General features: G+C 35.2%; 4 protein-coding genes across 8 annotated transcripts; 2 read left to right on the top strand and 2 right to left on the bottom strand.

Moving 5' to 3' along the window:
- On the top strand, nt 5449-6810 carry LOC18605062. The gene has a single exon (XM_018116648.1). The coding sequence runs from the start codon at nt 5551-5553 to the stop codon at nt 6379-6381; it is 831 nt and encodes a 276-aa protein (XP_017972137.1). The 5' UTR covers nt 5449-5550; the 3' UTR covers nt 6382-6810.
- Nucleotides 9195-15018, top strand: LOC18605061 (transcription factor GTE10). 4 transcript variants are annotated; one of them, XM_007037849.2, is made up of 10 exons: nt 9195-11371; nt 11470-11518; nt 11618-11776; nt 13101-13159; nt 13318-13387; nt 13488-13568; nt 13640-13755; nt 13850-13916; nt 14052-14182; nt 14264-15018. In XM_007037849.2, the coding sequence occupies exons 1-10, from the start codon at nt 10049-10051 to the stop codon at nt 14537-14539; spliced, it is 2331 nt and encodes a 776-aa protein (XP_007037911.2). In that variant the 5' UTR covers nt 9195-10048; the 3' UTR covers nt 14540-15018. The 4 variants fall into 4 exon arrangements, with proteins under 4 accessions (XP_007037911.2, XP_017973299.1, XP_007037913.2 ...); XM_018117810.1 differs by having other exon boundaries at nt 13101-13174; XM_007037851.2 differs by lacking the exon at nt 13488-13568.
- Nucleotides 15088-21290, bottom strand: LOC18605060 (protein PLASTID TRANSCRIPTIONALLY ACTIVE 10). Of its 2 annotated transcripts, XM_007037846.2 has the most exons (12): nt 20502-21290; nt 20025-20084; nt 19873-19902; nt 19701-19774; nt 19006-19087; nt 18791-18864; nt 18566-18632; nt 17950-18042; nt 17456-17632; nt 17329-17379; nt 16707-16858; nt 15088-15809 (listed from the first exon to the last, which is right to left on the bottom strand). In XM_007037846.2, the coding sequence occupies exons 1-12, from the start codon at nt 21243-21245 to the stop codon at nt 15380-15382; spliced, it is 2034 nt and encodes a 677-aa protein (XP_007037908.2). In that variant the 5' UTR covers nt 21246-21290; the 3' UTR covers nt 15088-15379. The 2 variants fall into 2 exon arrangements, with proteins under 2 accessions (XP_007037908.2, XP_017973301.1); XM_018117812.1 differs by lacking the exon at nt 17329-17379.
- LOC18605059 (lysine histidine transporter 1) lies at nt 21530-23804 on the bottom strand. The gene is made up of 7 exons (XM_018117237.1): nt 23629-23804; nt 22948-23331; nt 22464-22857; nt 22272-22377; nt 22040-22131; nt 21870-21938; nt 21530-21777 (listed from the first exon to the last, which is right to left on the bottom strand). Exons 1-7 carry the CDS (start codon nt 23802-23804, stop codon nt 21679-21681), a joined length of 1320 nt encoding a protein of 439 aa, XP_017972726.1. The 3' UTR covers nt 21530-21678.

Raw genomic sequence — 24260 nt, 5'->3', positions numbered from 1 at the left:
AAATAGAGAAAAATGATTCAAATAATTAAAATTAAAAATTATATAACTACATTAAAAAAAAAAAAAATAAAATTTTTTTTTTTTTTTTTTTTTTTTTTTTTTTTTTTTTTTTTTTTTTTTTTTTTAAAAAATTAAATTATTTAATAATTTAATAGTAAATTATTGATGTTTAATGAAAATAAATTTTATTATAATAAAAAGTAATTTTGTCATTTTATCATTTATTCCTTTCAACCAAATATTAAAATAAATCATAATAATAATTTTTACCTTATTCCATTCCATGAACCAAATTACATAATAATAATTATATTTCATTTATTTTTTATTCTATTCTCACATAATAACTATTTTACTCCATTCCACAAACCAAACATATACGATATTAAAAACATGTTAAGTAGCAAATCCTGAATTGATGTTAAATCTTTAAAAATATATATGCATGATTTTTTTCCCAAGTATGGTTATTAAGTTATAGTCTGTGTACTACTACTATTTTGTTACATTGTAATACAATTTGATTAAAAACAGTTTAGAGACCATCTGTAAATTTTTTAGGCTCTTTTTGTTATATACTTTTAATTTTTGCTTTTTTATTTTATTTTTTGTTAAAAAAATAGAAACGTAAAAACAAATAACAAAAAAAAAAGGTACCTACCAAACAGAGCTTTGATATATATGTAGCATTCTCATAATTTGATTGGAGAAAATATTTATGATCATTAAATAAGGGAAACTTAAAATTCTTAAAGAAAAGGTTAGAAACTATATTCTGATCATAAAATAAAATTATAATCCTTTATTGAGTTAAAAATAGAATATTTTAATCATGGGTGTTCCTAATTTTTGGAAGAGCTTTTTTACTACAAAATCATAAATAAAGTGTTTGGTTTCCAAAATTTTAAAATATTTTGCTTATGCAGAAAACTCATTAGAACTTTTAGACGAAGCTATACATTAAGGGGCTGTTTGATTTTACTGGAGGTTTTGTAAAAGATGTTATTGATTGGAGTTGTCTTCAAAGTAATGTAAAAAAAAAGTTTAAGATAGCATTTGACAAATTTAATATAAAAGTATTTTAAGCATTTGACAAATTTTAATTTATTTTTTTCTTTTCTCTTCTGGCATCACTCAGTCACTGAAAATATGATCGATACAATGAAGCTCCGCATAGACATTCCCTGCGATCACTACCACCGACGACCATCGAAGCATGGCTTTAGTGGAGGAAGTTTAAAGAGAGAATGAGTGAGGCAGATCACGGATGAGGAAGAGAGAGAAACAAAAAATAAAAGGGAAAAAAAAAAGTTTTTATATGCTAAAGTTAGGTTATATTAAATATAAATAAAATAGTAATTTTACAAAATGCTCGAGGATTTTTTATCTATTCCGAATCAATAGCTATGTCAACTCTAGCATAAAGAGGAAATGAAATGGTCATTCTCTCAACTAAAATAAGCATTTTCCTCTAATTTGCTAATTAAAGTCACATGTATTGGTCTCTAAACAAATTTGCCTCCAACAATCATCTTTAGAGTCAGATAGTTTTGGATCAACCTTTCAATTTGATGTTCTTCAAAAAAAAAAAACTTTTCAATTTGATGTATAATTTTTAATTATTAACAATAAATATTTATGCTTTTTGTTTTTGGTACAACTATTATTAGAATTAAAAATTGCAATCCAGTATTCAAAAACAAGATTTTATTAAGTAGCTAAAAAGTTTGAAATTTATTGAAAAGTAGTTGTGGGGTTTGAGGATCTACCACAATCTAATCTGATAATTAATATTTATGGATTTTAAATAACAGGAATTAATTCTATTTTATTTTTACTAAAAAAACATAATAATGCATTAGAGGCATTATTGCTTTTGCCTCAAAGTAAAGCAACTATTACTTTTGCCTTAAAAACAATTTTTTTATCCCAAAAAATTATGTAGGAATTATTAGAGGCATTTAGTTTTGAATAGAAGGCCAAGTTTTCTATTTGCCTCTAATGATAAGAATCAGAGACAGATGATATTACATTCAGAGGTAAATGCTGTTTTTTACCTCTAATAAACTCCAGACTTTTATTAGACTTTAATTATTTGCCGGTTGAATTTAATTAGAATGGTGGAGAAACACAAAAAGTTATTTGCAAAATTAATAAGATTAATTAAATATCGAGTACTTAATAAATGTTTGTTTAATATAAATGGCAGGGAAAGGAAAAGTAATAAGATGTTATTATATTGATTTCAATCTTTTCATAATCTGTTAATTAATAATTTGAAAATAAAATTTTTTAAAAAGAAAATAAATCAATTTCAATTGAAAACAAACCTTTAGTTAAAATAGTAAAAAAGGAAAATAAGTCATAAGATAATTGATAATTTACACCTGAGCATTTAATTTATTGGTTAGTGCATAATCTCCTTACTTAAAGAATAGGGTTCGAATCCCTCTCCCCTAATTATAAAAAAAAAATCATAAAATATTTTCATATTGATTTAATCGTTTCATTTGAAAATACTTTTTTTATTCTATTAATCACTAAATCTAACTAGAATAATAGAAAAAAATGAAAAGTTAAGATATTTTAGCGTTGATTTCAATAGTTTCATGTTCTATTAATTAATGATTTGAAAATAACTTTTTAGAAAAAATAAGTAATTAAATCATTTTCATTTAAAATTTTTCATGAGATTGATAAAAAAAATATAGTTTATTTTCAAAATAATAAGGTTTTGCTATATTTACAATAAATTATAATAAAATATTTTTAAACATATGTAATCTTTGGGTTGCCATTATTATTATTGTTATATATGATTTTTGCAATTATTATATTTAATTTATAATTATTAATGATTTGTCCATAACTTTTAATCTCCATTATTTTATCTCTACATAAAATTTTTTTAATGGTAGATTTTTCTCCACTGGTGTTTTATTTCTTTTTTTTTTGTAAGTTTCATTTTGGGACAAAATTAAATATAAGATTAATTTCACTTTTGTATTTTTTTTATATAAATGTGATTAAGTTTAATTTTAATTCTAATGAAATAACATAAGTGTATTATATGTACGTCTTTCTATTTAAGTTATCTTTGATAAAATAAATATTAACCATGCAAAGCACATACCAAAAAAAAAAAAACTTAATGATGAATAAACCTAAGGCCTATATCTGAAAAAAGAAAACTATGGCCTAATAATGGAGTTAATGTTTCACCTAAATCAACCCTTTTTCTAAGAAAGGCAAACTAGTTGTTCTCTTTTAGCCATTTAAGTTTTACCCTTCAACATTGTTTGATGATGCGTTAATATTTAATGTTGGAGTTAATGTTTCATATATTCTCTACTTTTCAAATAAAACTAAAACAATTGAGTTCCATAATTTTTATTTTTAACTTGTAGATGTACATTAAGTTTAGTATTTAACATACTTTAGTTTATTTATCTTTGATTAAGTTTATTCATCATATTTTAGTTAACTATTATCTTTTTTAAGCACTAAAGTATGTATGAAATAGCTATGTAATATGGGAAAATTGAAGTAATTCAAAATGATTGATTTATTTTCATGTTTGAGATGCTTTAAGAGTTTGAGTTGATAGATTAGATATGAAGATAATTAATAGTACTTTTTTTAATATTTTTTTACACTACATGTGCTTTATCATTTTCTTCTTTCTTAAAAGTGCACTTGATATATTATCAAGTGTTATTGTTTCGCTATTCAAAATTTACACGTACTATTTAATTACATTATTTTTTTATAATAAGTGCATTCTTCTATACAACACATGTTCTCTTAAAAACACTATCAAATTACGTGTTCTTCATAATGTGTAATAAATCGTTTTTTAAAATGCTATTTCATAATTCATTATTCTCATAGTGGACATGCTCTTTTTCATAACAAGCATTTTTTTTTTCATATAGAATGTGTTTTCCAAAAAATGTTCTTTTTCTACCAATTACTCTTAAGAAAGCTTTCTTATATGGTACAAATACGAGAGTTTGGAAATTTGAGAAACAAAAGAAATTCATCAAAAATTACTCTCAAAACTCTCTCCAAATTGTTCCAAATTTATCCACTTAGTTCTTTCCACCCATCGTGCTTTGTCGCTTTCTCCACCTTTTTTTATTGCTCATTGTCTATAACCAAAATACTTACATTTCAATAATTGCTTCAGTCTTCATCTTTAATACTTCTAATGCATTTGGTTTTATTTATTGCAACACGTTCTCTCTTCTTACTAGATGAACCCTCTACACGACTAAAACTTTATTTTTCCTATTTCTTCATCAACTCCTAAATGGACTCATCCATAGTTGCATATTACATCTACTTGTAAGTTTCATCTCTCTATTTTTTTTTTTATTTGAAGAAAGAGGATTTGAATCTTATTGAAGATCATATGCTAATCCTTAAATAAACAATTCAGACACTAAATTTTTATTTTTAAAAACATAATCATACATTAGTTTATTAGAAATAAACAAACAATATTACTATTTTAAATAGAGTTTGGTACATAATTATTGGGAAGTCCCTCGGAATGCACTTTGATACTTATGAAAATTCTATTTTTAACATTTTGATTCCTTGAAATTAAAGAATTATTTTGTAGCAGCATACATTTTTTTAACTTTCTTTTGCTTCGTAAGCAAATTCAGATACTACTAATAAAAATAATACGAATAGCATAATAAAAACTATATACTATTTCATTCGGCTGTATACATCCAGGTATGAGGTGGTGAATTGGTTGATCCCCAACATCTACAAAGCAGCAATGTGTAAGTCTTTCCAGTTCAAGCCAGGCAACTAAAATGTCACTTCTCCAGGAATCCATATTTGTAATATACCCAACTATCAAGGTCATTTAAAAAACACAAGGGTAGTTCAGTAACCAAAATTTTTATAAAAGAACCGGTCGTTTTCCTTTTCTGCAATCACGGAGACAAGAGAAAATATCATCTCGTCCTCGTCCGCCTACCCGCCTCTTCGTTCGATCAAAATACCTGACGTCACAATTCCCAATCAAACCGAGATCCGCGTCATCATCCGACCGTCCACGCGGCACCCATCTCCCCCCTACTATTTATGGAAACCCCGAAACCCAACCCCTCATATCTCTATCCGAATCCCATTGGCCAACGTGTCCTTTTCTTTTAACTCCCACGATTCACACGTAAGCAGTTAAGCCCGAGGCCCGAGACCTACGTGCCTCCTTATTGGCGCGGATACCCGGGACACTCCAAACCCTCCCATTGGTTCAACTACGGGGTGCACTCACGCCTGGTTCCGTACGTAGGGGTCCCACCTATTTTGAATGCCACGTCTCGCTTCTCGACCAATCCTTTTTATGCGCTGTTCGTCGTACTATTCACACACGTGTCGAATCTCACACGTGTCCCCTTCGTCCCCTTTATAAATCTCCGATCTCATTCTGCCCTTTCTCATCTTTTGCGTCCCATCGACCTAACCCTGGACACGCACGAGAGAGAGAGATTTCCAAGGTGAGAAAAAAACAGATTTCTTGAGAGAAAAATGGAGGGTAGAGGAGGATGCTGCATAGCGAGATATGCAGCTGCTGGGGTTTACGATATGTCAAAAGTGAACCGGATAATGCTCCGGTTCAGACCGATCGCTCCAAAACCGGCGACCGGTGGGTCGGTTTCTCCCCAGAAGAGCAGTGAGGCTTATCCTAAATCAGGGAGAGGCAAAAGAAGACACTCCAAAGAAAATAATATGAACAATACAAAGCGGTGCAACAGAAAAAGAAGAGTTTTGAGCGAAGAAAAAAGAGTTACTTTGCCTCTTCTCCCTGAAACCCCTGACTGCAAAGACTCTATTTCGAAGGAGGAAAAGGGGGGAGTAGTAAAAAAGATGGTGCCTCTGTGGTTGAGCTTTGGTCAAGCTGCTGATGAAAAGGTGGATTTTTTGGATGGTGCTGCGAGAGCAGATCGGACGGCGGTTATGGCAGCGGAGGCGAGGAGGGTGGCGGGGTCGTGCATCACGGTGGAATGCGTGACGGACACGTGGGTGAGTGGGGATGGGTTAGGGAGTACGGACGAGGAGAGGAAGGTTAATCTGGTGAAGGACACGTGTCCGGGGTTTATATCGGATGGGTTGGGGAGAGTAACGTGGACTAATGGTGCGTATAAAGAAATGGTAGGAGGGGAAATGATGGTTTGGTTGGTGATGAAAGAGAGGCTGCCGATGATAACATACCCGGCGTTTACGTGCAGGGTAAGGGTGCAGTACACGTGTGGGAAGGAGAGGAGTTCCTTGACGCTGCCTTGCGATGTTTGGGGAATGGACGGCGGTGGATTTGCATGGAGGCTTGATATCAATGCTGCTCTTTGCTTGGGCCGGTAAAAAGACAAAAAGAAAAATCACAGTCATGTGGTTTTATATTTTCTTTTTCCTCATCTGATCTACCTATAAATATAAAGGTTGAGCTAGGGATATCAGCCAAGTGCGTGACCAAGCTTACAATCTACATCAACTGTCCTTTTGAATTGTGAATATTTTTGATGGGGTTTCTTTTGCTGTTTTGCTTTTTGTGTTTTCTTCCAACTTTTCACTGTTGTGGCACGTTGTTTAGTCGTCCTCTTTCTCTCTTTCTGACTGGATCTGTGTTTTCTATTTTGAGATATAACATTTGTTCAGAAGGGATATAAAAAGAACTGAAAGTACCCATATTTAATGTAAATTATATATGGTTTTATTCTACTTGTTCAGTTGTTCACATGTGTTGTAACAGTTTCTTCATTATCATGTATTGGCATATAAGTTTCTTCTTTTTCTTGGCATGTACAAACAAGGAAATGGCATAGTTTCTTCAGTTGTTAACGTTCTAGAATCTTAAATGGGCTTTGGATTGGCCTCGCCCTTTGGTTTTTGAGTTGCCTACTTTCCCTCTTTGGAACAGCTATAATGTTAAATTAAATCCGAGAGAGGAAGAGAGATGATGAGAGATACGAGGACATGGAAAAAACACATAAAATATATATAACATATAAAAAAACAGAGAACAGGTTGAGGATACGGTGGAATGAAACGGGGAAGAGTCGAAGAGATAGTAAAAGGTTTGTGGTGCTTAAAGGATGTTAAAAGAGGTAGTAAATGCGAGTAGGGAGGTTGGGAACAGAGAAGGGCATGCTGTGTTATATATATATATATATATATTCAGTTCTGACGCTCTCTGCAACTTAAATGATGCATGCATTGGTTCATGCTTTTATCTTTTGGGTTTTCTTGTCTCTCCCCCACTGGTTCCTTTCATCATGCATTTTGCATATGGCTTAGCCGAGACTTCTCATACAACTAAACTGTTCATTAATAAGTTAAGCTCTAGGATACGGAAGATCTCCGACTGATAGTTCTTCTTATACGGTTTGCCAAAAGCTAGCTCACTTAAATTTCTGTAGGATGATTTTATGCAACACATGGCAGACGCTTTAAATATTTATAGGCAAGGCATTGACATAACCAATATCCTTTAAAGAATATTATTTTGAGCATTATTATTTCAACGACAACAAGAACTAAAATAAAAAAAAAAGGTAGGAACTGATTCCAAATTGGTGATAGTGGCTGAGGTAGAGCATAGTATATGAATAGAAACTACCAGAAAAAGCTTCTAGCTAGGGTTTTATTTGTGATCGCAGAACCTCTTTCTTCTCTAATTGCATGCATTTATTCAGCCTGAGGGTTCTGGCATTACTCTCGTGGCCCAATAACGTACCAAATGTTCTGGCACAATGGCTGTGGCAGTGGCTGTGGCTTTAAGCACCGCATACCCATTTATAATTCTGTTTTTTTTTTTGGTGAACAAAGCTTCTTATCAATGCTTTATTGAACGCAAAAAGAGGTAAAATAGAGGAATCTATATCTTTGCTGAATCTAGTGAAAAAAGAAGAAAACACATAATTCACTTGTAATTGGACCAACAGGTATATTTCTTTTCGTAATCTGTTGTCAATGACTAATATTTGATTTCGCCACTTGCAAGTCTTTGATTCATTGTTAAAAAAAAGTAAAATCTCCATTTGATTATTATTATTATTATTTTATTTTTCTTTCTTTTTCCAAAATAAAATTATACAAAAGAAATTAAAAGTTCTATATCTAGCTTTTCTAGATTATACTAAAAAGTATGATTCCACTTTTGCAAGAATTGTAACATAGAATATGTTTAAATTAGTGTTACTTTTCAATTATTCATTATCTTTATTCTATGTACTCCTACAAACACTTGCCTACATGTGTTGTAGACGCAAAACATTTAAACCTCTCATTAATTAAATGAATAGAGTTAGGGTAGCCCAATCTGGGATACAGGCTTTATTTCATTGTCGAGTTTACTACATTTTTACTATTTGCATTCAGTTTTCTCTGTTAGTTTTTGAAAAGCAAAATGCTCTAAAATCCACAGACCGCAGTCATCCGATCAAGGCCCACACCAATTCCCACAGGTGGGTTACGATTCTTTTTGAGTCCGTTCGGCTCTCCAACAAGGCCCAATGGGCATGCATACTGTTGCAGAAAAAAGAACACAGGAAATTGTTGCTTTTTGAAAATTTCGTTGAAGTAAAAAGATGCAGAGAATCGGCTGAGCACCCAATTTGAGCACTTGTTGACAAAGCAGCTTGCTTGCCGCGTCACATGTGAGTTCTGACGGTGACAAGTCAATGCAGACACGTGGTCGGTAACTTTTCTTTTCTTCCCATCTATGACTTCCCTCATTTCCTTCAAAACACATTACTCGCTGATTTTGTTATGCCACCTGTCCCATTATGAAAACCGTAACAGCGCGTCTAGCTATCGGAGCGAGTAATGCATATTTACCTAAACAAGAGCGTTTGCTCACTCGCTTGACTATTTAAATAATTGGATTTCTGTAATTCTAGAACTTAAGTAAGTCATCAAGATTTGACAGAGAATTATAACTGCCGTCAGATCTAGACTCTGACGGTTGATGTAGTAATAAAAATCCTAACCGCTAGATTTCACCGACTGAACATATCAACGGCTGGGATCCGTTCAATTGCGGCGGGTGACGAAGCCATTGGGCCTTTAAGTAGGGAGGCAAACTCGAGAGCGGAGCCCATCATCATCAGCGTCTACTCTCTCTCTCTCTNCTACGAGAGCGGAGCCCATCATCATCAGCGTCTACTCTCTCTCTCTCTCTCTCTCTCTCTCTCTCTTTTTGCTCGCACTGCTAAGGGAAGATTTGTCGAGGAAGGGGTTTTCAGTTTTTCTCTCTAGGGTTTCTAATCGAGAAAATCAGCGGCTCCGTTGCGAGATCCAGGTTTTGAAATTGGGATTCTTGTGGAGCAGATTTAGGGTTTTAGCCACATTTTTTTTCCCGGTTTTTGGTTGGATTCGATCTCATTTCTAAAGGCCTTATTTTCAAATGAGCTTAGCATAGATTTTCATTTTTTTTCGCTTGTAAGTACCAATTCTTTCTTATTTTCTTCAATAGTTCTCGCTTTAAATATATCCTCATCGCTCGGCCAATTCATTGCAATTAGTTCGAAAACGAGGAAAAATAAGTGAAATTTGAGTTTCTTTGAGCGGCAAATAAAGGAAAGATAGAGTTTTAGGGTTTTTTGAGGTAGCACCAACTGGGGACGTATGAAGAGAGTTTATAATTCTTGGGTTTTCATTTTTAGATATTGATTGTCTTTTGTTAGGGTTATAATTGAAAACTTTGTTCTTTGACTAATGTGAATCCTAAGATTTGAGATTGGTGTTCGGCTGGAGAATAAAGGACTATTGAGGGGGTTGAAAAGGTTGCAATTTTGCCATACGTATTCTTTGGAGGAGTAATGAACTGCCCATTTGTGACTTTTAAAGATTTTGAATAAATAGGTACGTAACATTTGGAGTTTCAACTGGTTACAAACGAATTACGAATAGATTTATTTTAGTTACACCAAATTGAACATTTGGAGACTGGATTTTAATAGGATAATTTGTGAGGGAGTATAAAACTTGCTGGAATAGTTGATATGTGCGGTCATTGGAAGTTAATCTTATGGCACCCGCTATTCCCATAGAGTACACAGGACAGAAGGAATACAAAAAGTGTTCATTTTCACAATTGATGGGGAAGTCTAGGAAGTACTCTAAGGGAGGGAATTCTTCTGGTTTTGTTCCCGATTACCGTCATGTGGTTGAGACCATGGGTGGATCGGAGGGCTTTGGGAGCTTTGGACAGGTTGATACAGAGATGACTGCATCAGAGGATTCAGGCGCACCTAAAAGGAAATGTATCAGTTTGAATGCTGATAGTTATGGTAATTTTGGTGTCCCTACGCAAGTATTGTCATTGTCTAAGATGTCACGACCTGAGAGAAAGGATTTGGAGTCGAGATTAAAGATGGAGCTTGAACAGGTTCGGGTGCTACAGAAAAAAGTTGCTTCTTTGGACATGAGTGTTGTTGGTTTATCACTGTCTACTAATAACAAGAGCTGTAATGATGGGAAGAAGAGGCCTCCAGTAGAGAGTTTTTGTCAATCAGCAGGAGTATTGAGTTTGCAAGGGAGGAAACGACCTTTCGGAGGACGTAATGGAGCCTGCATTAAAAAGAGCATGTCCAAGCGTTTTGAAACTGTGAAGCCAACTGTGACAGTGAGTAATTCGAATGCTCATTTGATGAAGCAATGTGAGACTTTACTTAACCGTTTGATGCAACATAATTTTGGTTGGGTTTTTAACAACCCTGTCGATGTGGTGAAGTTGAACATTCCGGATTATTTAACTGTCATCAAGCAACCTATGGATTTGGGCACTGTGAAGAAGAGGTTAGCTTCAGGGCAGTATTTGAGCCCATTGGACTTTGCTGCTGATGTTCGCCTTACTTTCTCAAATGCATTGACATATAACCCACCTGGAAACGATGTCCACTACATGGCTGAGACGCTAAGTAAATATTTTGAAGTGAGATGGAAAGCTATAGAAAAGAAGCTTCCTGTGACCATGGATATAGATGCTGTACCTTCAACAGCAACTGCACCTATAAAAGTTGAAAAAAATAGTGGCAGTTTACCTTTCAAAAAGAAAACTATAAACCCAAAAGACACTATGATCAAGCCAGACCCTGTTAGACAGATCATGAATGATCAGGAGAGGCATAATTTGAGCGCAGAGTTGGAGGCTTTGTTGGGAGAATTGCCTGAAAACATTGTTGACTTCCTTAAAGAACAGAGTTCTAGTGAAGGTCTAATGGAGGATGAGATTGAGATTGACATTGATGCACTCAGTGGTGAAACTTTGTTCAAATTGCGAAAACTTTTGGATGATTATTTGCTGGAGAAGCAGAAAAATCAGGCAAAAGCTGAACCTTGCGAAATGGAGGTATTCCCATGTCTCTATCTCATCCTTGTTTGGTGCTTTATCTATTCAGAATGTGATAATGGCATTTATGATTTTGCTATGTCTTTTCCCTGTTGCAGCTTCATAATGAATCAGGGTTTAGCAACTCATCAATGCAGCCATGTAGAGGTAATTTTCTGTACTTCTGTTCATTGCTGGGTTATTTGCAGATAGTAAGCTAGTAAACCAAATCATCAAAGGAACTGATTTTTTTCGCTTTCTTATTAGGTAATGATCAAGTTGACGAGGATGTAGATGTCGTTGGTGGAAATGATCATCCTACTTCAAGCTGCCCTCCTGTAGAAATAGAGAAGGATTTAACCCGTAGAAACAGTAGATGCAGTAGTTCCAGTAGCTCCAGCAGTGAATCAGGCTCTTCTTCTAGTGGTTTGTATCATAGTTAACCTTTCCTTGTTTATTTATTCAGCCTCACTGATCCTTTTTTAAGCAACTGGAGTGTGTATGAGCATGCCGTCACTGTTTCATCATCAAAGAAAAGTTTAGTAGGAAATATATTTTACTCTTTTAATATGGGAAATATGCTGGATTAGGGTCTTGCTGGTCTTTGCTATGTATGAAAAATTTGCAGTTTTATGTGAATGTTATCTCTAATAAACATTCTGATGTTATATTCCTATCCGTGTTGAGCTTTTTAACTATTTTTTATCGACCATAGTTTGCAACTTCAAACTGCTCTCAAGCCTGAAAATTTTCTTTGTTACTTTTCATTGTTGTTGATTGGCTAATAAAACAGTTTTATGGTTTTTTATTTTTTGCTGCTCCATGATGTCCTTAGGTTTCTACTTCCTACTTGGAGTAAAGGGCAAAACCTTGTTTATGAAGTTTGCATATCTGTCCTAACATGTTGAAACTCAAATCTAACTTAATCCTTAGGAGTTTGTTTTTGATTTGTGAAAATGACATCATGTGGAAATTTTTTCGTTGATGGAATTGAACCTTCAAGTAAAATCCTTCTTTTGCAATGGGTAATTCTGGTCATTTACAGCCTATCTAATCATCCTGACATGCTTAGCCATAGATTGGCTTTCTTTCTGGATCTTTGTCCCTGATGCTTTTAGGTAACTTTGGTTGTTTTGATTTTGGAGTAGGTTGAGCATTCGTAGATGACTCTTGAATATTTTTGGGGCATCATATTTGAGATGAAAGAAAGAAAGGGGAATAGTTTGGTAACATGCCATCTTTGTTTATGATGCGAGGTTGAGTAATGTTGACCAAGTCACTTGTCGATCTTTGACAGTGAAACTCTTTCTATCAAGTGTTTGACGTATTACCTTAGGCCTTTATGGGAACATGAGTCACTAAAACTGGAGCTCAAGGTGGTTTCAGTTTACTGGTTTTGAGAGTAGAGTTTCTGAAATTAGAACCATTTTATTAAATTAGTTTTGCTTGATGAGATTTGTTGCCTAGCTTCTACTTCTTCGTGTCTTTATTTTTTGGATAATTTCTACATTTCACTTGGTGATGTATCTATAATTTGGAGCTATGTGAGTCAACCCACAAAAAATATATATATGTTTGGTTGCCTATTTATTTTTGTCTCCTAATTTTGTCTAGGCATCCATAAATTGGCAAAGACTTCTAGGCTTTTGTGTGCTATTTTTTACTTTAAGTGGAGCCTGCTTCACAGCAATTGTAACCTTATGTTGTTTCTTTTAAAAACTTTCTTTTTCATTTGATATTTTTCTTTCAGAATCAGATTCTGGTAGTGATTCTGGTAGTGAATCAGATGCTGTTAAAGCTTCAGTTCCTGTAAGTTCTGTGAAGGTATCTCTATGTCGTGATAATTTGGAAAATTTGAGTGTCTTGGTGAATTGAAAATGAATCTGCTGTCTCTCTTTCTCCAGTGGTTATGTTTGAGACATAGTGTATCACTGTTCTAAAGCTAATTTCCCCTCCCTATGTGGTAGGAAAATTTGGATTCAGGAACAAATGTGGATTCAAAGAACGGCAGTATTGCTGTTCCTAAAGATGGAAATCGTGAGTTTCCCATTCTTGACTATGCATCATGTATGCCTCCTGAAAATCTGTCTTGGGTCAATGTCTTATAAAAATGCCCATTCTTCTGTGCCTTGTTCAGAGTCTTTAAACGAGTTGGGTCAAGTTGAGTTAAAATTTCATGATAAGCCTAGTGCTATTGAGGCAGAAGGGCACCAAGATGGTAAGCATAATTAAGCTCTGTACTGTTAACTTTTGGGGCATCATCTCACCCATAATAATGTAATATAATAGAGGAGAGTGCTCCTGCTGAGAGGCAAGTCTCCCCTGAGAAGCTCTATCGTGCAGCTGTATTAAGGAAACGTTTTGCTGACACCATACTTAAAGCTCGAGAAAAGGCACTTGAAAAGGTTAGTCCAGTAGCCATTGTATATGTGCAATATGGTCGAAGAGTCAGTTTACTCTGACTCACCGGTTGGTAATTTATAATGTGATTGAGTGCAGGGTGAAAAGGGTGATCCTGAGAAACTGCGGATGGAGAGGGAGGAACTTGAAAGGTGGCAGAGAGAAGGTTTGGAATTTGTATCATTGTTGAAATGTTTTCCTGCACTAATGTTCCTTTGATTGAAAGCAAATTTAGAAATCTTTTCTGAATATCTGAAGCTCTATAATCCCCTTTTCCCTTTTTTTTTTAATTTGTTATCAGAAAAAGCACGATTGCAAGTAGAGGCCAAGGCTGCAGAAGAGGCTAGGATAAAAGCTGAAGCAGAAGCTGCTGCTGAAGCAAAAAGGAAGAGGGAGCTGGAAAGAGAAGCTGCACGTCAGGCACTTTTAAAGGTAAATAGGGATAACATTGTTATGCGGCAGAAATGGTGCGGCCTTATCTTAATGCCACTAAGAACTTTATGCTATTTGCAGATGGAGAAGACAGTGGATATCAACGGGAACAGTCAATTTATGGAAGATTTTGAAATGCTTAGGACTTCCAATGATGAACATTTACCTAATTTCATGGAGGAGACAAGCCCAAGTCATTCTCAAAATGGGTTAGGAAGTTTCAAACTCCAGGGGAGAAGTAATCCCCTTGAGCAGCTAGGATTGTACATGAAGGCGGATGATGAGGATGAAGAAGATGAACCTCCCCAAAGTGCTCCAGAGCCAGTAAATGATGTAGAGGAAGGAGAAATTGATTGATTGTGTTTTCTCCCATTGCTTGTTGAGTGGAATGTAAGTGCGGTTCTGAAAAATTCTGCGCAATGGTCCTTTGACACCCTAAGCACAACCTTCAGAGAAATGAAGACCGCAGAAGCAGCGTTAGTGTTTAGCATGAATTGCTACTGGCTTGCGGATCTTGTGATTGACTAGCTGTTGGATTGTGCTTGGTAGGAAGCATCAGAGTTCAGGTGTTTTTTTTTTTTGTTTGTTTGTTTGTAAAAAGAAAGCTAAATGTTTCTGATGCATTGAGGTGTTGGGGGCTCAGGAAGGGAATTCTGCCTTCTCGTTAGTATATTTTTTCTCTCTTTTCACTGCTTTACCCTTATTTTTGATTTGGATGTCGGTCTTCCGGGGGGGCTTGGGAGTGTATTTTTAATTGTAGAGGTGGGTTGGCGAATTGTAATATATTTTAAGTAGAGAAAATGGGAATCACGGTGCGTCCATTCTTTTTTCCATAAGTACTTGTGGTCACCATTGCTGGAATTCTTTCCATTGTTATTACATAATCTCAAGCTTTTTAATACGTGAAATACAACTTGAAGGATTGCATTAATGGTTGAGCAGTACATCCTTTTTCTGGCTCGTTTCTGTTCATCGCTTGCTTTCAACTCGCTTTTACTATTTCAAAGCCACAGGCTGTGACTGATGGTCCGGTCGTTGTTTTCAGCAACTGATGTCTGGTTTTGTTTATTATTTTGTTTTCTCAAAATATATGACAAGCATTACAATAAAAGTCTCATCTCATCTCCCCGTCGTATATTCAGCTCTTACCTGTTAACTATACATCAATTTGTGTACAAGCATGATCCTCCGCTAACGTTAGTTCTCAAACATTCCCCCATCTGTTATACTAGAAGATTCAGTCCCATTAACAAGAGGCTGATTTGGGAACCCCAAACTAGACTCGCTCAGAATGCTGTAATCAAAATCCTCATCATCGCTGTCTTGCTGTCTTTTTTCATCTTCATCAGCCTCCTTCTGCATTGTTCCTTTTGAACGGGCTTCTCTTTGCATTTTCTGCTTGATGGCATCATCATAAGACATTTCATACCAAACAGTGCCCTTGCCTACAATAGACTTGTTGTGGGCATCTGTCATCCGCTCTTGTTTACTCTTTTCAGAGTTCTTGGGTTCTCCCCAGTAGTCATATCGATACAGGGGATTTGAAGGATCATATTGATCCTTCCCAAAATAACTGGCATCTTTATACCTCCCGGGCTCTTCCAATGGCAAACCAAGAGCTTGACGGCTGTGAAAAATAAGTGCTTCAGTAGGAGTTAAGATACAGAAAGCATACACCTATAGACATGTGCTCAATAACTGCCTGCTATACCTAGATAGAGGTACAAGTGCTGCAATGCAGAATGAAGCAGGAGGGGTCGAGCTTTATAGATAAAAGCAACTCAAGTGTAATTGTTAAGTGCTCTAAAGTGTCAACAAGAAAGTTCAGCCAAAAGCAAAGCCATGTCTCAATGTACTTCTAAAATCAAATACATAATGGTACAAGGTTTAAGCAAAACAGCATTATGACAAGATCAAGATTTAGTGAAAGACTATTACATTAACCTGATCCTAAGAACCATAGATTAAAAGCTAACTCTATTTTAATGCTTGGTTAAGATTCTATGACACAAATATCTTGATGAACCATCACTCAAAATTGCACTACTTTAGGCCAAGAAAATAAGCTATTAATACAGTCAATTTTTTCACCAGTTGCAATTTGCTAAAATCACCATAAGTAATGAATAATGTATTGCATGTATTTCACAATTAAAAGACGAAGTACCTATAAAAGAGTGATTTGCATACATGGCAAGATAACTTAATTTATTCAGCATTTGCAACTTTATATGTTAATTTTTTGGAATGACAATTCTAAAGGCAACTAGCATCACTGACCTCCCTTTATATTGTTAGAATTAGTTTCATTACCTAGAAAAATGTTTAGTACGGTGCAATCAAAAACAAGATTGCCCTTCGGTTCAGTATTAATAAAATTCAAAATTGTGAGGTCATGTTACAGTTTAATTTGATTTGAAGGTTGATATCCTGATATAGGAGCATATAACAGCATAACAGAGGTCGGCTGTGGGGTTAACATATAGGTAAAAGGGGGAGGAAGAAAAAAGACCAATGGGAATACCAGCTGATGTCTCTGATCAAAGCTTCTCTTTCCTCAAATGATCGACGCCAATGTATAAAATCATATTCATCCATCTCAATATTTCGCCTAAACTTGCTGATTTTATATTCCTCTCCTCTTTCTTTTGCTTCACTTCTAAGTTTATTATGGAGCTGTATCAGATTCCAGGGAAAAAAATAAATCTCCATCAGAAGTTTGATTATATGGTAACTTAAAGACCACAACCAGAGAAAACACTTACCTTTCAAAAAAAAAAAAAACAACAGAAAACTCCTGACGGCTTCGTAGAATTATAAAAGAATTCGCACTTCATGGTTGGAAAGCAATATCATATTGACTTTATGGATATTTATGAAATTGTTTGACCTTTGTGTAAGGTATACATAAAATGAACACAATCACTTTTGATTAGTGACCACCAGGACAATTCTCAGGCTTTGCATCTTATTCTAGTTCACAAGAAGCACATGCCTTGTTCATAGAATATTGTTAGAACAGAAGACTGTCCATCTTTCACATAACTACCAAGCACTAAGGTGGTAAAAAGAAATTTCTGAAAGATGAGAGAAAAACTAAAAAAAAAATCAAGAATAGAGGCTGCAAACAGCTAAGGAATAATTACCTCACGCTCAGCTAAGGCAGCTTCCAAATCAAGTTCTTTAACACTTGTTTTCTATCCAGATATATAACCATTAGAAGGTAGATATAGGCAGATAAGTTGGTGAGTAAAAAAAAAAAAAAAGGCTCACCAGAATCATTTTTGGTATTAGGCTTTTCTTGTAATATGCTTTGGTGTATTGAACATTGTTCTCGTCATCATAATCATCGTCATCAGTTAATTCTGATAACTTTTTACCTTTATATTTCTCAGGATTTGCCTCCAAATCATCCAAAATCATTTGCTCAGCAACATGGATCTGCCACAACTGCATAAAAGACAAAAATGGATATAGTAGAAAGATTGATTATATGCGGCTCACAGAAGAAGTGGTCAGGTGGGTAATAATAGCATTAGACAACCATTGTTAACATGGCTATGTACAAATATTGTCATAAGAAGATGCATCAGTTCTTGGAATGCCCACACCCATGGCATGCACTGATGCACATGCATGAACAAACTTATTAGCCAGAGGTTTAGCACAATGCTATCAAAAAGAAGTCAGTCCTACCAAAAAGATGAAAAAAGATGCATTCATATCTAAAAAACTGATCAGCAACAAAGATATTGCTGCCGAATTACCTTATCAACATAAGGGTGATTTGACAACAATGGCTCCTCTTCTGGTTTTGTTCCAGGATGTTTTTTAGGAACAGGAGGTCTTCCACAATCACGCTGCAAAGGGAACAAAAAGAAATTAAAGCATAATGATGGTAGAAATTTGAAATTCAAAATAATTAATAGAACAATCAGTAAACAAAATCACTAGGGGATAACAAATATCTCAGTTGCACTAATTTTTGAAGTCATACTTTAATTAAATAACCCAAACAACAAGCTTCAGGATGGTAGAATCAAAGTCCCCCCACCCTCCAAACAAACAAATTAGATAGACAAAACCATCAATAGAGGAGTAAACATCCACAAGTCTGCTTCCTAGTGAACAATCGAGAGAAAACCAACAAATTTATAGTAACAAGAATTACAGTCCATAAAATGTGCGTTGGATAAAACACAACACCTGAGAAAGACTCTAAAAAACCAAACAAATCAAAATAGAACATGTTAAAGTTGAGGCAAATCCGATTTCTACCATGTTGACACCATAAAAGATGGTCTCAACGAGTTCAGTTCAGATATAGAAAACCTTGACATAGTAATGATAAAAAGGACAAAAAGTAGACTAGAAGGTACATACCCGTAATTCATCTGGATTAGTATCCTCATCACGGTGAAATATTGGTGGAAAGTCAAATCTGTTAAACCTGGAAGTAAGGATGCAAATGTCAGAAAACAATGAGAAAGCATTTTAGAATTAATAAACTTAACAACAGCATGAACTCCTAGTGGCACTAAATACCAATCAGATTCCATGTTATACCACATAGAAAATAAAGAACAAAGAACTACCATATTTACATACACCAGATGATCTATGTTAGGATGGACAAAACGCATTTCAATAGGAAACCGAAACCGGTAAGGATCTCGTTTGGCCTACAGAAAAGATGAAATAAAAGAAAAAGGTGAAACATACTATTAACAGATACATAATTAATGTCAATAGGAAGTTTAGTAGCAGAAAAAGGAATTAATAGAAATAATTAATACAAAAAGGAAAAGCCAAAAAATGCTCACCAGAATTTCAACAATAACATGCATACCAACTTTTATGTGATGGCGGATCCAAAACAAATCGTTACCTTTGATTGGGACCCACCTGAAATATATGGATACAATATATAAATCTAGTAGGAAACCTTCACAGTTAAACATGGACTCTATCAACTTATAATCATGAGTGAAATCATAAATAATCTATTGAATCAGTTGATACTGAATCAGCTATTGTGAATCAAGCCTATACAATAGCCATTAATCCACTACTGCTGAATATTTGAAATCATTAGTTATCAAATTGTTAAATAAACGATGCCTCTCAGAATTTACATTATGTCTTTAAGTATGCCATTTGGAATTGCAAAATGCCATATCTCTTCTTTGCAAAATTATGGGTGAGAATTACACAGTTTATGCCAAGTCAATGTCCTAGTAACTGCACATTAAAAAATTGTGAACAAAGCTACACATATTTGAAGTTTGGAAAAAATCAAATTGTGAACAAATAGGGAATTTTAGCCTTTAGGAGAGATTCTCTTTTTGGGTACATGTGATCTTTGGCTACAAAAGCCTTTAGGATACACTAGGGGGGAAAGTTATGCAAAACTAATTTAAGGAAAAAGAAAAAACAAAACTTAGGAGATGATAAAATTTATCGTTTAAACTAATAATTTTATTGGTACAACTAAATTAGATTGAGTGATGAAAATTACCCCTCATATACACCACCTATGTCCACAAATGCCCCCTGATATAGGTGTAAAGTAGTCACTTTGCCTTCACAGATCTGCACAGACATAATCCATCATACACCTGTTCTTTCTAATGTGATCTTTGAAAACTTAAAAAGTATTTCAATAAGAAACAATGACCTGGGAAACTTACCTGTCCTGGATAATAAAATGGAAGCTCATACTGTCGAAAACAATAAATTGGTCATCATCAATACCTTTAAGTAATTTGGAACAAAATATAAGAAAAGAAGAAAAGGAAAAACTAATACTTATAAACTAGGAGAAACTGGCAATTCAATTTACCATGTCCTCGTTGTAGTCCTTCCCTCTTTTTCTCCTACCAGGATGGTAATCTTGGTCATACTGCATCACCAAACAGCAGAATATAATGGCTTAACGAGGTGAACTTCTTCAATTATACATACATACACTACTCATATATTACCAGATCTTTATCCCAATTTAAAACCCAGCACAGAAACTCATTAACATGTCAACCTTACTCGAAACTCAAAGAGAGATTTCAGCATCAACTAATCATTCTCCTTCGATCACACTTTTAAGATTTAGATAATTATTTCTTTAAATGCCTTCACAATAAAATACTTTAAATATAAACTTCTTTGTAACCCCATTACAAAATAATTAACCAAAACGTCCAAATTTGACCCCAAATCAACTTAGTATAAACACACACACACACACAACCCACATAAAAGAAAACATGCCAAACACGCTCGAAATGAAAAAGGAAGACTATATATATAATAAAATGCAAACCTTATAAGACTCCTCTTCCAATCTATCCTTATTAGCATCAACCCACTCTTTATATTGCTTCAAAAAAACTTTATATCTGTCCAAACCCATATTTGCTTCACCAGTTATCGCCTCCTTCTCCACCTTCTCCAAATCCACCCTCACCGCCTGTAACTTATGCACTTCCCTCATAAACTCTAGTTCCTCTCTATCCACTTCCCATCCACTCGGCGGCCAATCTCGTGGCGGCACGTGTCTCAACGCCAATGGCCCTGCCCACAACGTTTCCAGAGGGTCTGGAATCTCCCCTTTTATCTCAAACTGCTTTCGATACCATTCATCCTCTGTAATCCCCATTTCCTTCATTTTTTGAAGCCTGTAAGAAGGTTTTAGCATTTTAAAAGCCTCGATGGCTTCAGGGGTTTGGAGAGGGACTTCTTCGCCTTCGTTAAGGGATTTTCTAGCGAAATCGGCTTCTGGGGTTAAGATTTCTTCCCATGGGGCCCAGCCTCGTTCGATCCAGTTGCGCCGACGGGCTTCGTCTTCGGTTTCTTTGTCTTTGGGCCCGAAGTTCTCGAGGAAGGTTTCATCGACGGGGAATTCGTCGGAGCTGAAGGATTTTGGGGTGGTCGAAGGTTTGGGGAAATGGGTTTTGAACAAGGAAGGGAAGCATGGTAAATGATGGGGGTGAGAACAGGGTTTTGGGGCGGAAAGGTTTAAGGGTTTAGGGAAAGAGAAGAAATGAGGGGTTTGGAGGATTTGCATTTTGCAAGCGAAAGAGTGAGTGTGAGTGTGGAGGGAAATGGATAAAGTTTGTTTAACTCTTACAATAAGAAAAAAAAAAAATTAGTTATAAGGATTTATCTAATAAAAGTATATAATAAATTTTTTGAAATTTTTTTTAAATATTATGTCACATATGTATCTGTAATTTTAATACATAATCAACATTAGAACACAATCGAAATTAAAAAAAATAAGGAAGATGTTACACATTCTTTATGTGTCACCTTCCCAACTCTACCTAAACATAAGCTAGTAACTAACTTTATGTACTTTTACTACATTAACCAAGATCTCTAATCTTTAAACAAAATAAAAATGGGAAAAAGAAAAAAGAGTAAATGTTAAACAGCACATCAGCATGCAGCTTGTCGATTGATGCACTCCCTGATCTTTCTCCTTGAAGAAAGTTTAATCAAGAGTAAAACTTGAAGTTCTTAGATTGAAGAATGAGCTGCCTCAATGCGCCTATTGGAGCCAATACCATCAAAAGTACACCAACGATAATGCATGTCTGCCACATCCAAGGAAATATATATTATCCGATTGGATACTTTAGACAGTCAAAATTATAATTAAGTTTCCACAAAATCACAAAGAGCATACCCAGTTTGTGATCCATGACAAGCTGAATCTTTTCGGTTTGTAAATGGCAAGCCATATGATGCAAGGAAGCTGCAAAGTTGATTAACAAATTAGATGGTTTTGGCAGTTGCAATATAGAGGTTAAAGGTGATATAGGGGGAAAAGTTTTGATGTTACTACGGATGCCTTACATAGTATGACGTGGGAGCGAAAGCAAAGCCTCCAAAGAAACTCAGCAGTCCACCAAAGAAAGGGAAAGTCATTCCAAGGAACATGGTAAGGGCTGCCAAGTCAGAATTAGACAGATTGTAATTGTCATTATCAGATTAATTACTTTCTCCCCATTATTGCATTTGAAGTTTATTGATATCTTATGATATCTGATATGAGATTTATATTTATTACCACTTCAATGTTACTTACCAACGTATGAAGTGCGTGTAATGATGCGAAGCATTAGACTTGGGGTGAAATGCATCCTCTTGACAAGATATGATTCTGCCATGTCAAAAACTGGCATTGCGAAGACCTGCAATGAACAAAGAGAGAAAAATGAAGAGAACATCTTGCAGATGAAATTCACATTGGAAAGAAAGAGAGGGGCGAATCATTTACTTGGTAACTTCCAATGACATGAATGACAACGAACAAGTTCGCAGTTGCAACAAGCCAAGCGGGTTTCTCCAACGAAATCAGAATGTTGTCCTCGACACTGTTCCCAAACACCCAGTAGCCAATGAAGGAAACTGGGAAATAGCACAAGGCAACCACGATGTAGGCCACAATCACCCCTTTCCACATGGGTTTCTTGGATGGCTTCTCCGGGGTGGATGGGATTGTTGCCTGAATCTCCAAGACCACATTATGCCCAGCGAAGGCGAAGGCTACATCTCCCAAAGCACTGAAGAAGCCGAACACTTGCCCTGCACTGGTTGAGGCCCTTTCAATGTACTCCACACTTGGCTGAACCCCTTTGTGAATGGAGGCTACCCAAGCAATTGTAGAATAGCTGGTAGATCAACAAAAAAATACTAGCTAATTGATTAACGGGTGCTTGTAGGCTATTTTCACCAAATTTGAAAGACGATATGTAGTGTACCTAAAGGACATGATAGCAGCAGCAAAAGAGACAGCGGTGATGGAGTTGAAACTGGGGAGATGAGAGAGCACAAAGTGAACTGATGCAAAGATCATGATGAAGTAAGTTGTTCTGATGTCTGTGCAGTTAGGGCAAACGGTGTCATGGAACTTCTTCAATGATTTTCCACCTGTGACCATATACACAATGTTGACACCAACTTCCACCATCAATTGCTGAGGCACCACTACCCACAGCCCCAGCTTTTCACCAAAGGCATGCTGCCCCAACTCGTGGTACCTGTCGAATCTCTTCCCAGGAACCATCTCATGCATCTCCACCATTTGCCATAAAGTATAAAGAGTGATCACCCATGACAATATCATGATAACAGTACCAGCACCCCTGATGAAAATTTTCGAGTCATTTTATTTTTGCACGAAAACATTTAAACACATGCTATTCGATCTCAAAAGTCATGACGAAGAGAAATCGAAAAATTTTCTCATGCAATAATCAAACCATGAAATCTGTACAAAGCAAAAATGACAAAGGCATAAACATATAAATGGGTTCAATCCTACATGGCAAACCCTTCAATTTTTTGTTCTCTCTGTTTGAGTCTTTTTACTATTTTCACATTTTCTTGGAAACCAATCAAGATTTTAGTCGTTCACATAGAAAGAGAATATCAGAACGTACCATCCAAGTTCAGACATAGCATACGGAAGACCCAGAACTCCTGCTCCAACCATGGCAGTGACATTGTGGAAGGCAGAGTACCACCACTTAGCATTGCGAGACTTGGTAATGGGAAGCCAATCGTTGAGAGTTTCCGGTTTGGATGATGAGTCTTGCGTCTCTGGTTGAGTCTCCATCCCTCCTTGTTCACCAACTTGACAATTCGAGTAACAGTTAGATGGTAATAAAGATTCTCATATTACAAAACTGAGAAGATGACCTTTCATTGCGGGATTCTAGAAATACAAAGTGCATGAATCCCAAAGACTAGAGTTTGTTTCCATCTATACTATAATGATTTTCACTTATAGGATTTTATAGTAATTTTATATCTTTTAACAGGTGCTTTTTGTATTCTACTATTTATTAAATGGAAAACACGTGATTGTCAATATTTTTTTGGTATTTTGGTATTTTTTTATGCTTTTAACAACATATTACTGTTTTATGTATTGCATAGTCATTCCTTACTCATGATTTGAATATTTTTTCAATTAAAACCATCATGATCCTCACTTATAGAAGGTATTATAATTATTTTATATTTTTTTAACAGATGTTTTTTAGTATTTTACTCTATAGTAAATTAAAAA

This window comes from Theobroma cacao, chromosome 3, assembly GCF_000208745.1.
Source record: "Theobroma cacao cultivar B97-61/B2 chromosome 3, Criollo_cocoa_genome_V2, whole genome shotgun sequence".
NCBI classification, from domain to species: domain Eukaryota; kingdom Viridiplantae; phylum Streptophyta; class Magnoliopsida; order Malvales; family Malvaceae; genus Theobroma; species Theobroma cacao.
Note: the sequence above shows the minus strand (reverse complement) of the source record. Positions and strands in the feature narration are given on the sequence as shown.